At 44.5% G+C, this 13,100-nt stretch overlaps 1 protein-coding gene across 2 annotated transcripts in view; it reads right to left on the bottom strand.

Moving 5' to 3' along the window:
* Window positions 1-260: 260 nt before the first annotated feature.
* The window catches only part of PAN3 (PAN3 poly(A) specific ribonuclease subunit homolog (S. cerevisiae)), a 115,690-nt gene continuing 102,850 nt past the window's right edge, over window positions 261-13,100 (bottom strand). For both annotated transcript variants that reach the window (XM_006831941.1, XM_006831940.1), the window contains 4 exons: window positions 8,793-8,922; window positions 8,283-8,347; window positions 4,296-4,434; window positions 261-409 (listed from right to left, as the gene is read on the bottom strand). In XM_006831941.1, the coding sequence (XP_006832004.1) occupies window positions 269-409; window positions 4,296-4,434; window positions 8,283-8,347; window positions 8,793-8,922 (475 nt within the window). In that variant the 3' untranslated portion in view covers window positions 261-268. The remainder of the gene's footprint in view (window positions 410-4,295; window positions 4,435-8,282; window positions 8,348-8,792; window positions 8,923-13,100) is intronic.

Here is a 13,100-nt window from a genome sequence, read left to right as displayed (position 1 = left end):
GAAAAAAAAAAACAAAGAAAGGCAGAAGCATCATTCACCTGGCGGCATTCCTGAATCGAAATCACTCTTCACAGACAGAGCCTTGCCGGCAGCCCGGGCTCCGGGTGGGTGACACGTTCTTCTCTAAGTGCCAGTGTACTGACTGAGGAGTGGGTGGCTCTGCTCTCTGCTTCCTCAGCAGGGAGAGGTGGCCGGGATGCGGCCCCTGGCCAGGATCCTCAGCATAGGCCCATGTGCTGTCAGGCGGCTTGGTCTGAGCCAGCAACTGCTACAACTGACCACTGGCCGCTGCAATCAGTTCTTGAAAAGTGTTTTCAAAGCAGCGCTTCAAGTCACTGTAAGTCACCACAAGGACACTCTTTTCATCTCGGGAGATGAGGCTTATCTTCTCGGGAACGCCGGCATCCAGCTGAAACAGACGCGCACACAGTGAGAAGGCCACAGCACACGGAAGAGCATTGGTTCTATCTGAAGAACAATACACACCCAGAGGAGGCTTTCAAAGAGGCCTGGAAAAACTCCACTTTTCATGACCTCTGCAGGCCCTTTGGGCATACCTTTTAATTTTTACCACATGCTTTTCCATCTATCTACAGTATTTTACAATCACTCATCAACATGGCCAAGGCGCTCTGGTAACAAACGTTAACGACTTCTAGTCGGGCTGCTCACTCAAAGGGCAGCACTCAGAAACTACCAGCCATTCCGCGGGCGGCAGCCGAGGCTTTCTGCCCTGGGGGGGCGCTGTGGGCTAATGTCCTTTCTACTGCTCACCAGCTGCTCCTCAGAAACCCTATACAGGGTCGCTATGGGTCGGAATCGACTTGATAGCACTTTACAACAACAACAAAGATCTAGAGCCTCGGAAACCCTGTACAGGGTCGCTATGAGTTAGAAGTGACTCCACAGCACATAACCAAGCAACCAACCAATCAACATGCAAGGCACCCTGATGGCACAGTGGGTGAAGTTCTGGGCTGCTACTAACCACAGGGTGGTGGTTCAAACCCACGACTCACCACTTTGCTCTGCTGCTGTAGAGACTCATGGTCTTGAAAACTCTAAGGAGAGGGTCTAGTCTGCTCCAAAGGTACTCTTAGTTGGAATCAAACCAGACGGCAAACAGGCTTGGTTTGGGCTTTTGAGTAATCTGTGTGCAGAGGAGCCCGGGTGGCGCCATGGTTAAGCGCTTGGGTGCAAACCTAGAGGTCAGCAGTTTGACCTCAACAGTTGCCCCTCGGGAGGAAGATGTGGCAGCCTGGGAAACACCAGGCGGCAATTTCAATCTGTCCCAGAGGAGCAGCAGGAGACACACTGGGCTCTAAAGCAATTGGTCTGGTCTCTGGGTTTTAAACAGTTATGCCCACAATTTTCAAATCCAAAATATTTAGGATTTTTCTTCCCTAAATATAACCAACTATTCTGTTTCTCTCTCTCCTTCATACATAACACTTGTATATAATTACATAGAGTACGAGGAGACTTCACTAAGTTCGTGTGAAAATGCCTTACCATTTTTCTGTGAACTTTCTGAGACCCCTTCCTATCAGTCATTTGCGGCGCTGTCTTTCTGATTTTTTTGTATTATGTAGTACAGGGCAATAGATATATTCATTTTTTTTTTCTTCTCCTATAGAATCACTTCCTTAAAAGAAACTCTTAGAGATGCAAATAACCAATCATGAGCTCTGAAGAACTGTTGAGCTTAATATTACAGCCAGCCGACTTCCCAAAGGGCATCCAAGATGGTGGCCATGACTGCTGACGCCTACAATTCTCCAGCAAACCTGGTCAGGACAGTGCCAGGCATCTAGTCTACTCACATCTGCACCTAGCCACAGAATGTCAGCTCAGGGCCCTAACACTCTCCTCCAGGAATCTGAAAGTAGCAGTTCAATAAAACCATCATAAAAAATATTGGCTAATCCCTTGTTCGTTGGCACGGTGGCCTCACACTTATAATAAGCACTGGACTGTGAACCACAAGGTCCATGGTTCAAGCCCACCAGCTGCTCCATGGGAAAAAGATGGAGTTTTCTGCTCGTGCAAAGATTTACAGCCTTGGAAACGCTAGAGAGGGTCGCTATGAGTCAGAACCGACTCGACGGCACTAACCAACAATCCGAAATTCATCAATTGCGCCTTGCTACGGTTTTAGCTCTTTCAACTCTCAATGAACATTTCCCCCAATTTCATTAATTCATTAAAATCTGAAACTGCCTCTTTTAAGCCATTTTACCAGTTAACTTCTGTCATCATTTTCACCAAAACTTAATTTTTACATGAGACAGCTTAATGAAAATGGAATTCAGAAATGAATTTTCCCTGCGTGATGTGAAGCCCCCTCGTATAACCAACATGGCCTTGCTGCCTTTTCCCACTGTTAGGGTGCAGTTTCCAACCTTAGAAAACGGTCACACTTTTGACTCGGGATAGTGTTTATTTACTATGAGGCTGTTATACTTTTGAAAATTTCCCATCCTTGTCCTATTCATGAGCTCATCACTAACACACATGTGCTCAGTTCACATCTTTTAGGGTCTCTCTGTTGGTGTTTGTATTAGTCTTACATCGTCTCAGTGACTGCTGCTTTGAGGCTATGCTCTGAATTCTGGGAGAATCGCTCTCGGCTTGCTGCGCTGAAGGAGCAAGCGTTCCATTAAGGGAAATGAAGGGGAACTAGGTCTATGAGGCAGGCTGGTCTGCGTCAATGATGTATGTAGTTCTGTGCTTTAGTAATGTTTTGACTCAAAACAGTCAAAAAACCAAATCCAAACCCATTGCTGTCCAGTCAATTCCAACTCAGAGTGGCCCAACGTGGCATTTCCAAGGTTGTCGATCTGAACCAGAGCAGACAGACTCATCTTTCTTCCGTGGAATGGCTGGTGAGTTTGAAGGCAATTCAAATATGGCAAAGTGGGACTTAAAAAAAACAACTGTACCACCATTGTTTCTCTGGAAGGGAATGTCCACTTTCACACATTGATTCTCTACAATGTGCTACCCATGGCTGACGCTATGTGGACAGTTTAGAACAGAGATCAGCAAATGTCTCTATAAAGGGGCACAGGGTATTTTTGTAGGCTTTGTTGTTGTTAAATGCCATCAAGCCACTATTGCAGTCGAGTGCTTTATCCTACAGCACCACACCAGGATTCCTTTTTAGGATTTGTTGTTGTTGTGTGCCGTCAAGTCAGTTCTGACTCGTAGCAACACTGTACAGGGTTTCCAAGGAGCAACTGGGTGAGCTTGAACTGCCAACCTTGTGGTTCAAACCGACTTTGCAGTCCAGTGCACCACACCAGGCTCTCAGGGGGCCACATATAGTCTCTGATCCAGAATCTTGGCTTTTTGTGTGTGTTGTTGTTTCTGTTGTTGTTCAGTGCTGTGGTGTCACTTCTGACTCATAGCAACCTTGTAGGTAGAGCAGCTTGTGGGTCTGAACTGCCACTCCTGTAGTTCAAACTGACCACGTGGTCCTATGCTCATCCTGTAGTGCACAACTCACAATTTGCTGGCTGTACAAAATCAGCTCTGAGTTGGATGTGGACAATCGGGCTGCAGCTTGCCAACCCCTGGTTTAGATACCAACTTGTACAAAGACCAAGTTCACCACCTGAGCCTGGTTCTAGGCTGTGCATCCAAGGAAGTCATCAAGAAAATGCCTTTCTTCTAGTCTGTATGTCTCTTAGTCCTCTAAAAACTGTGACCATCACCTCTCAATCTCTGATAGCTCTCCATCTAGAAACTGAAGCCTAGACTTACTTGGACCCGCGGGTTTTATCTGCATTATCCCAGAAGTCAGTGCATGAAAGTAAAAATGCTGGGAACATTTTACGTAACTCACAAGGATTTCAACAAAAACGATTCCATTTAAAAAATATATATTTAAAAATGATTTTACTGTTTGCCACAGTTAATATTTTCTTTGTTACAATGAAATTAACATAAATAATAGATGTTCTTGTTAAGTGCTGAGCCGTGGCTGTTTGAACCCCCGACCTTGCGGTTATCAGTCCTGTGCTTATCCTACAGTACCACCCCAGATCAGCGTAAAATGGGGGAACAAAGTCTTCTGTGTCATTTTACCACAATGAACCAATTTAAATTTAAAAATTGCAATTCTTCGTGCGGGTGGTTAAAAAGATACTTCTAATTCTACAAAATTATTATTATGAACAACTACTAATAATTAATAAAACACCTTTGTAGTCTACACTATGGATGCTAAGGCTCCTAGTAAGTGTCGAAGCTGCCACAGCTCTACACGCTGTTTGACCCCAGATACAAATTACCTTGTTAAGACAAGAAATGATGTGACTGAGATCAATCCAGGGAGCCCCCGCTTCCGTCACCTGGTGGAAGAGATGATCCCGAAAAAGTTTCAACAGGTAACGGTCTCCAGTTTCTGACCACGTAGGGTCCTTCTGGAACCTGGGGGAGGTGAACATTTCACACCATCAACTCACACTCAATACCAGATGGCCATACGGTAACTCTTCCAATTGGAAATGAGTTTAACTTTTCCCCAATAAATAAGAAATTCGTTGGTTTGTATGTGTGTGTGTAACATGTTTTAAAACCCCCTCTATCTACCCACTGCTGTAGAGTCAAATCGGACTCACAGAACCCCACAGGATACAATCACACTTTCCCAGAGGGCTGCCAAGACCGTAAACCTTTATAGGAGCAGGAAGCCTCATTTTTCTCCCAAGGAGCGGATGGTGTGTTTGAACTGCCAACCTTGTGGCTAGCAGTCCAGTACTTATCCCACAGTGCCACCAGAGATCCTATTACAGGAAATGGAAGAAACTGAAAACACAAAAACACAACCGAATATCGTAACTGACCATTGGCAGCTTCAGAGGAACCAAAATTCACACACTATAAAGCAGAAACAGGTCTAACCCAAAAGTTCCCTGAAATTAAAATAGGATAGCAGAAATTTTAACATTAAAGAATGATTGGAGAACGCTTTGGTTAAAAAAAAAAAAAATTAAGCTGAGATCACAGTATAGGAAATAGAACACAGAGAAGAGAGAAGAATGAGACAATATATACAAAAGTCCAGAAAACGAGAAGAAATTAAATGATGCATTTCTAAGCTGAAAGGGGCCCAGGAGGTAATTCATCAGAATGAATCAAATGCCCACACCAAGGAACGCCATTGTGAAATAGCTCAACACCGGTGACAAAGATAAGATTCTGAAATCTCTGGGAGCGGGAAGTACCCAGCAGTGAGTTACTTTACCCGTCATCTTTTCAGCTTCCACAAACGTTTTTGCCCTGCTAGGTCTAGGTAAGAGAAGGTGGGAGAAGACACTAAAGGGATTCTGTAATTCAGCTGTGAGCAGCTACCAGCGCTCACTGGGATTGTAAAACCGCAAGCTCCAGCGCGAGGCTAAGATGAACCATCTCAGAAGCAGGAGGGGGAAATCTCACTGCCATTGAAGATGAAGAGCCCTTTGGGACATCAAGATCCCTGTGCACTGAACCTTCTTGACCCAGGGACAGAAAGCTGTTGACACTGGAGCCAGAGTGCGAGACAGCAGTGGGCTCCCAGCCCACAGAGCAGGTAAGGCCAAGTGGCTTTGGGCAGGAGGCTTGCTTGCAGAGCGGGGCTGCCTGCAGACACTGAGGTGGGGGAGCTCAAGCCAAGTGCCTTCAGACTGACATCTATGACGGAGTGGTGTGTCCTGTGGGCCTTTATCACCACCCTCAATGAGCTCTGCAATGTTGCCCCGGCTGAGAGAGGCCTGTCTGAGGGCCCAGCTGACAGAGGCTGCCCAGACAGGAGGAACTGAGCCTATGTTGATCTTGCACTGTAAGCCATGTCTGTGAGTCTGGGCGGCCACTGCACTGAATGCTCTATCCTAGCAGGAAAGGAGCGAGTGCTGTGGGTAGGACGGTTCAGGGGTCATTGTTTGCAGGAATGATCTGGAGAGGAAATGACTTGGAATCTGTTGGGAAATTCAGTCTACTGGACAATGCTTCACACATAGAACAAAAACTATCATCAGTTTTATTTAATTACACACTGGAGAAAGTAAAAGTCTAGAAATTTGGGGGAGGCAATATAACATATCTGTAGATAATCTGACTTGATACCTGGGAAATCCAAGCCAGTTTGTGGAAACAGCTGCCCAAACCACTGGTGGGGATCCGAGCGTCAAATTTCTAGAAAGCCATCAGTTTCATGCTACCAATAACCCGCAAGGAGACAGACTGGGATAAGAATGCCCTCTATAACAGCAACAAGAAAACATTCCTGTGAACAGGGTGAGCACACGGCATGAAGAGCAGTTAAAGACTGCAGCAGAACACAACAGAAGCCTCACGTAAAGGAAAGGCCGGCCGCGCTCCTGGTTAGCATGACTCAGTGTTGAAAAGACAACTTTGCCCTCAGTTTATTAGCAAACAGAAAGAACATCACACCATCAGGTCGGTTATGTTGTTGTTGTGTTGTTTACGTGTTGTTAAGTCGGTTCCCATTCACAGCAACTCTGCATAGGGTTCCCAAGGGGTGAGGATGAACCGCAGACCTTGTAGTTAGCATGCTTGTGCTTATCCTACAGCATCACACCAGGATTTCTCAGGTTCATTTTATATATACAAACCTCTGGTAGCATGGCGGTTACGAATAGGGCTGCTGACCTCAAGGTCAGCAGTTCGAAACTACCAGTTGTTCCATGGGAGAAAGATAAGGCTTTTTGCTCCCATAAAGGATTTACCGCCTTGGAAATCCTGTACAGACAGGGTCACTATGGGTCAGAACCGACTCCACGGCACATAACAACAACATATATACACACGCACATGTCCACATATAAACTAAACAAGGCGATTCTAGAATTGAATAGAGAGAATTCAACCATTTACGGACAGTGACTAAAAGAGCTCACGCCAGGCTGGCACTGGGAAAGAGTCACCTGTGGAAATGCCAACATAAACTGTGTGGGGAAGCGACACTACTCAACAGGGCTACAAACAAGTTCAATCCACACCTTACACTTATTTACATTTCAAATACATACAAGTTGGAATGAAAACAAGAAAATCAAAAATGTTTCAGGAGGAACCACAGGAGAACGCCTTCAAAACCCCAGAGTGGAGAAGCCTTTACTTTCTAACTATGAGTCAAAGTCTAGAAGCATAAATGGAGCTGAGAAAATGTGAAGACATATAAAATATTTACACAGAAAAACTGTAAGCAACTCAGTTTGACAAACTGGGGAAGTAAAAAATACCCCACACATTACAAGAACAGGTGAATCTCCCTAGCTCCTATGCTTTAATAAGAAACTTACCTGACATAGACAAATGGGCAAAGGATATGAAAACAGAGAAAGGAAATTAAACGGATCAAAAACAGAAAGAGATACTCAACTCCGCTCAAGACTACATGGATTATAAAACTGCACTGGGTCTACATTGGTTCCCATTCCAAAAAAGGTGACTCAAAGGCATGTGGAAATCAAATCATGGACAGTATCATTAGCATCATTACACGCATGTGAAAGTTCGCTGAAGATCATTTAAAAATGGCTGCAGCCGTACATTGACAGGGAGCTACCAGAAACTCAAGCTGGATTCAAAAAAGGATGGGGGACTAGGGATATTGTTGCTGTAATCAGACAGGCCTTAGCTAAAAGCAGAGCATGCCATCAAGATGTTGGCTTGTGCTCTATGACTCTGCAAAGGGTCTCTAGATGTGTTGTCAGGAAGGGCCAGTCCCTGGAGAAGGACATCATGCTTGGTAGAGTGAAAAAGAAGAAGATTCTCAAAGAGATGGGTTGACCCAGTGGCAGCAACAATGGATGCAAACATAGCAATGATCGCGGATAGAGCAGGACTGGGCATGTTTTCGTCTGTTGCACACAAGGACACTTTTGAGTCTGAACCACTACAGCAAAGTCCCTAAACTAACCAAGGAATTTGATCAGGCTTCAAAAAGGAGACTGGGTGGGGGTGGTGTGTGTGTGTGTGTGTGTGTGTGTGTGTGTGTGTGTGTGTGTGTGTGTGTGTGTGTGTTGTGGTTAAGTCATAAAACTACAATAGTGGTTTCTAATACACCACATTTTCTGTGTGTAAAACCCATAAAGACAACCACATGTAGAGGATGTGGTTGCATAACAGCCTCCCAGTTGCTAACAGTCTCGAGACTACTTCACATAAGAATTTTCATTTTTTCAAATAAAACCAGAAACAAGGTATATTCATTCTCATGATGTAAAACAGTGGCCTGACTTGAAAGTACACTGTAAAGAACTGGCCAGCCTTACTCTGGTCTCTCCGTGATTGTGCCCAGTTTTGCTACGAGCCTGAACAATCTTCCGTTCTGAAGCTCCTAGAAAACATTGGAAACAGACACAGTGTTAATGTCCCAGCTACTTGAACACTATAAAAAAGCACCATGTGCAAACACTGGCGTCTTGGATCAGTCTCACCTTTAAACAATAAACCCCCACACCACTCCTTTGGGTTATCCTTTCAAATACACGCCCGTTTCATTCAGTCATCTGACTGAAGGACATTAGGGAGTGGACATGACTCACATGAAAAGGAAAAAAAAATAATTAAGATTTTTTTTCTCAGAGCCATGAACAAAAAGAAGGAAAAACGAACACCTGGAGGATATAAGAAATGAACTCCCGAGCATTCATTGTGCATAAAAATGTCTGCTAACAACTCCATTATCCCACTGCACCCTCCGCAGCAGTCAGCACAGCGCTGTTGCTTTCTAGATCTGCACACACAGGTCAGGGGCAGACACTCCTCAACGCCCTCTTTACCTTAGCCAGATCTTCCTCGATCACGTCGTTCCTCATCTGAGCAGCATCCAACTGAGTATAAAACCGAGCTCCAATCATAGGCATGATGTCATTTACACTCCGCATCCTGTTTTGGTCAGTCAACAAATACCTGAGGCCAAAGAACCAGGAGTCACCTGAGTGCTAAACAGGCCATTTCAAAACACAACATGAAACCACATAGCTTGCTGGGGGTCACTGTCATAGTCCTGTACACAATTTCAACACAGGGCTCTTTTTCATGCAAGTCTAGTCATTCTGGAAGCTTCATCAACATGATTTCTTTTCTCTGGAAAAGGTTAGTGGCCAAGGCAGACACTGCAGACCCGTGTCTTCTGTAACATACACCAACAGGGACCTGTGTGATTTCTGCTTCTTGGTAATGATTTCAGAGTTCTGTCTTCATGCCCAAGGAGCCCTGGCAGCATGGTGGGTAAGCCAAAGGCCGGGTGTTTGAACTCACCAGCCGCTGTTGGGAGAAGGCTGAGGCTTTACAGTCTGGGAAACACTATGGAGTTGACCTGCTCTGTACTTTACGGTTCCTACAAGTCAGAATCAACTTGAACGCAGTGGGTTTGGTCTGAAAAACCAAGAAAATATTACTCTTTTCAAAGGACTACCTGCTACAATGGTTCTCGATGTTGGGAACTTCAACCGACTACTAGTGCTTACTCTGACAGGAAAGGTGATTTCTTGATCACCTCATTAAGCAACTGCCAACTCCTTCATCTTCTGTGTAGTGTTCTGCCTCATTTTCTCCACAGGACTTGTCTCATGTTGCTCTGAAAGGGTCTTATCTGTTCACATGCTCATGAATTCTCTCTGTACTAGACTCTACATTCCAGAAGACAGGAGAACTTTGTTTGTCTTATTGCTCAGTATCCGGCAGACAACAGGTGTTCTTCTGTTGGATACATGAGCGGCTATGGTCAGGTGGAGAGTCAGTGTCTAAACTATTATTCCTCTGGAACTACTGACACCCCTGTCTCTAATGTCCCCTGGATAGTGCAAACGGCTCAGCGCTTGCCGAATAGTCAGATGTTTAGTGGTTCAAAACCACCCAGAAGCACCCAGGAAGATGGCCGTTTTGGAAGGTCACAGTTTTTTGAAAACCCTCACAGTCGCCGTGAGTCAGTAAGAATTGAGTCCACAGCAGCTAACAGCAGCAAGTCAGGCTTGCAGTTACTTCAGGCTCGTGACTCTGCAAGGTCCTCTGCTACTGTGTGTGTCACCTGTGCCCTGTGTCTCGTGGGCCTGCAGCTGGCCAACTAACAGGACTTCAGTGACTGAACCACACCAAGAACGTGGCTGATCACTCCTTAAATACTGCAGTTCTTTATCATAAAGTCTGATTTTTTTTTTTTTTTTGCTTATCCACTTTTTATTACAAAAATGTCAGATGTAAGAGTAGAAAGAACCCTATAATGAAGTTCACTGTCCTCTTTACCCAGCTTAATCCATTATCCACATAGAGGAGATGTGCTACAATTATAGGTCAGCTCCCTTTTTCAAAAAACAAAAACAAAGCAACTGTGAGGGTCATGAGCAGAGATTCTTTGAGACATCTTAGTCATCACGAGCCAACACACCAAGCCAGGGGCAGACTGCGGACCAGACCATCTATTGCTTTTATGCAAGTTCACGAAAGCAAAATATGATTTTGAACATATCCCACCTGAATTTAGAGATCATCTCAAGGACAGATTTCATGCATTACACACTAAAGACCAAAGACCAGAAGAGTTGTGAGACAAAATCAAAAACATCAGACAGGAAGAAAGCAAACGGTCATTGAAAAGACAAGACAGAAGGAAAAGATTAAAATGGGTGTCAGAAGAGACTCTGAAACTTGCTCTGCAGTGTAGAGATACTGAAGCAAATGGAAGAAATGAGGAAGTAAAAGAACTGCACAGAAAATTTCAAAGGGCAGCTCCAGGAGACAAAGTCAAGTATTATAATGAAATGTGCAAAGACCTGGAGTTAGAAACCCAAAAGGGAAGAACACACTCAGCATTTCTCAAGCTAAAATAACTGAAGAAAAAAAATTCAAATCAAATCTTGTCTTGCATTTATTGAATGCGTCTATGGGGAAAATATTTAGCGATGCACAAAGCATCAAGGTAAGATGGAAGGAATACACAAAGCCACTGTACCAAAAAGAAATGGTCCATGTTCAATCAATTGACGAGGTAGCACATGATCAAGAACTGAAGGAAGAAGTCCAAGGTGCACTGAAGGCTCTAGGAATTCAAGGAACACAAATGGAAATCTTCCAGCAAACTGATGGGCAGCACTGGAGAAGCTCACTCACTTATGTCAAGAAATTTAGAAGTTCCCCGGCCAACCCATCACAAAAGATCTGTACTTATGCACATTCCAAAGAGAGGGGACCCAACAGAATGCAGAAACCATCGAACAATATCATAAATATCATATGCCAAGTTAAATCTTACTGAAAATATTTCAAAAACGATTCTAACAGTACATTGACAGGGAACTGTCAAAATTCAAGGCAGATTGAGAGGATGGCTGAAAGCAGGGAACACCAGAAAGGTGCTTACCTGTGCTTTTTTGACTACGCAGACTTTCAGTTACGTGGATCATGACAAACTACGGCCAACATTGGAAAGAATGAGTATTCCATCCAGAACACTTGACTGTGCTCATGAGGAGCCTGTACTTAGACCTAGAGGCAGTCGTTAGACCAGAACAAAGACATAGTGAATGGTTTAAAACCAGGAAATTTGTGTATCAGGGTCGTATCCTTTCACCATACTTGTTCAGTCTGTATGATGAGCAAAATAATCCAAGAAACTACATTATATGAAGAAGAAGGTGGCATTGGATTGGAGGAAGACTACTAACAACCTGCGATACGCAAACGATACAACCGTTCTTGTCGGTATCAAGTATTTACTGATGAAGATCAAAGGCCACAGCCTTCAGTATAGATTGAGCCTCAATGTAAAGAAAACAAACATCCTCACTACTGGACCAGTATATAACATGATAAGCAGAGAAAAGATGGAAGTTGTCAAAACTTCATTGTGCTTGGATCCACAATTAACACCCATAAAAGCAACAGTCCAGAAATCAAACAATGTTATTTATTGCATTATGCAAATCTGCACAAGACCTCTTTAAAGTGTTCAAGAGCCAAGAAATCAATTTGAGTCCTAAGGTATGCCTGATCCAAACTATGGTATTTTCAATCATCTCATATGCCTGCGAAGTCTGGACAATCAATAAGGTAGAGAGTATGAGAATCAATGCATTTGAGTTCTGGTGTTGGTGAAGAATAGGGAAAGTACCACCGACTGCCAAAAGAACAAACCAATCTGTGTTGGAAGAAGGACAGCCAGAGCGCTGCTCAGAAGCCGGGATGGGGAGAGTTCATCTCTCCTACTTTGGACATATGACCAGGAGAGACCAGTCCCTGGAAACGGGCATCACACTTGGATGACGGGTCAGAACAAAAGAGCTGGACTGACACAGAAGCAGCATCACCAGGCGGAAACGTCACAACTGTGAGGACCGTGCGGGTCTGGGCAGTTGTGCTGTGCACGGGGCTGCTGTGAGTGGGCACCAACTCGACGGCCCCAAACAAACTGGTGGTCAACAAAAGCTCAGTATCATTGCTACTGTAATGATCCACCAATATTGTCATTGTTAAGTGCCAGCTGGTGAGTTTGAACTGTCTACCTTGTGGTTACCAGTCTAGCACTTATCCTACAGCAGGACCCCATAATAAAAGGAAACCACGATACCATAAACCATACTGCCGTGTGCGTCAAGTCGGTTCGGACGCACTGCAAATCTGTCCAGGTTTATGAGGAGTGGCTGGTGGGCTTCAACTGAAAACTTAAGAGTTCTCAAGTCTAGTGCTGATCCTACAGCACCAAGTGGTGCTCAAAACCCATAATGTAAGAAAGACCCTAATGTGCATATGTTAGCATCTGTTGAGTTGCTTCTGACTCACAGTGACCCGCTAAAGGATTTCTGAGGCTGCAAATCTTTATGGGAGCAGAAAGCCTCATCATCATCCCACAGAGTGGCTTTGTGGTTAGCAGCCCACCACACACACACTATGCCAGCAGAGCTCCTAATCCAGCAAACAAATGTTTTCATTCAGAAGACTGTTGTCATTGTTCAGTGCCATCAAGTCGGTTCTGTCTCATAGTGACCCTGTGTAGGGTGGTTTCCATGGAGCAGCTGGTGGGTTTGAATCACCAACCTTGTGGTTAGCAGTCCAGTGTTTACCCTACAGTGCCACACCATGACTCCACAGAA

Source organism: Chrysochloris asiatica, unplaced genomic scaffold (assembly GCF_000296735.1).
Source record: "Chrysochloris asiatica unplaced genomic scaffold, ChrAsi1.0 scaffold00005, whole genome shotgun sequence".
Lineage (NCBI taxonomy): Eukaryota > Metazoa > Chordata > Mammalia > Afrosoricida > Chrysochloridae > Chrysochloris > Chrysochloris asiatica.
The sequence above is the reverse complement of the archived record's forward strand: the minus strand, read 5'-3'. Positions and strand labels throughout refer to the sequence as shown.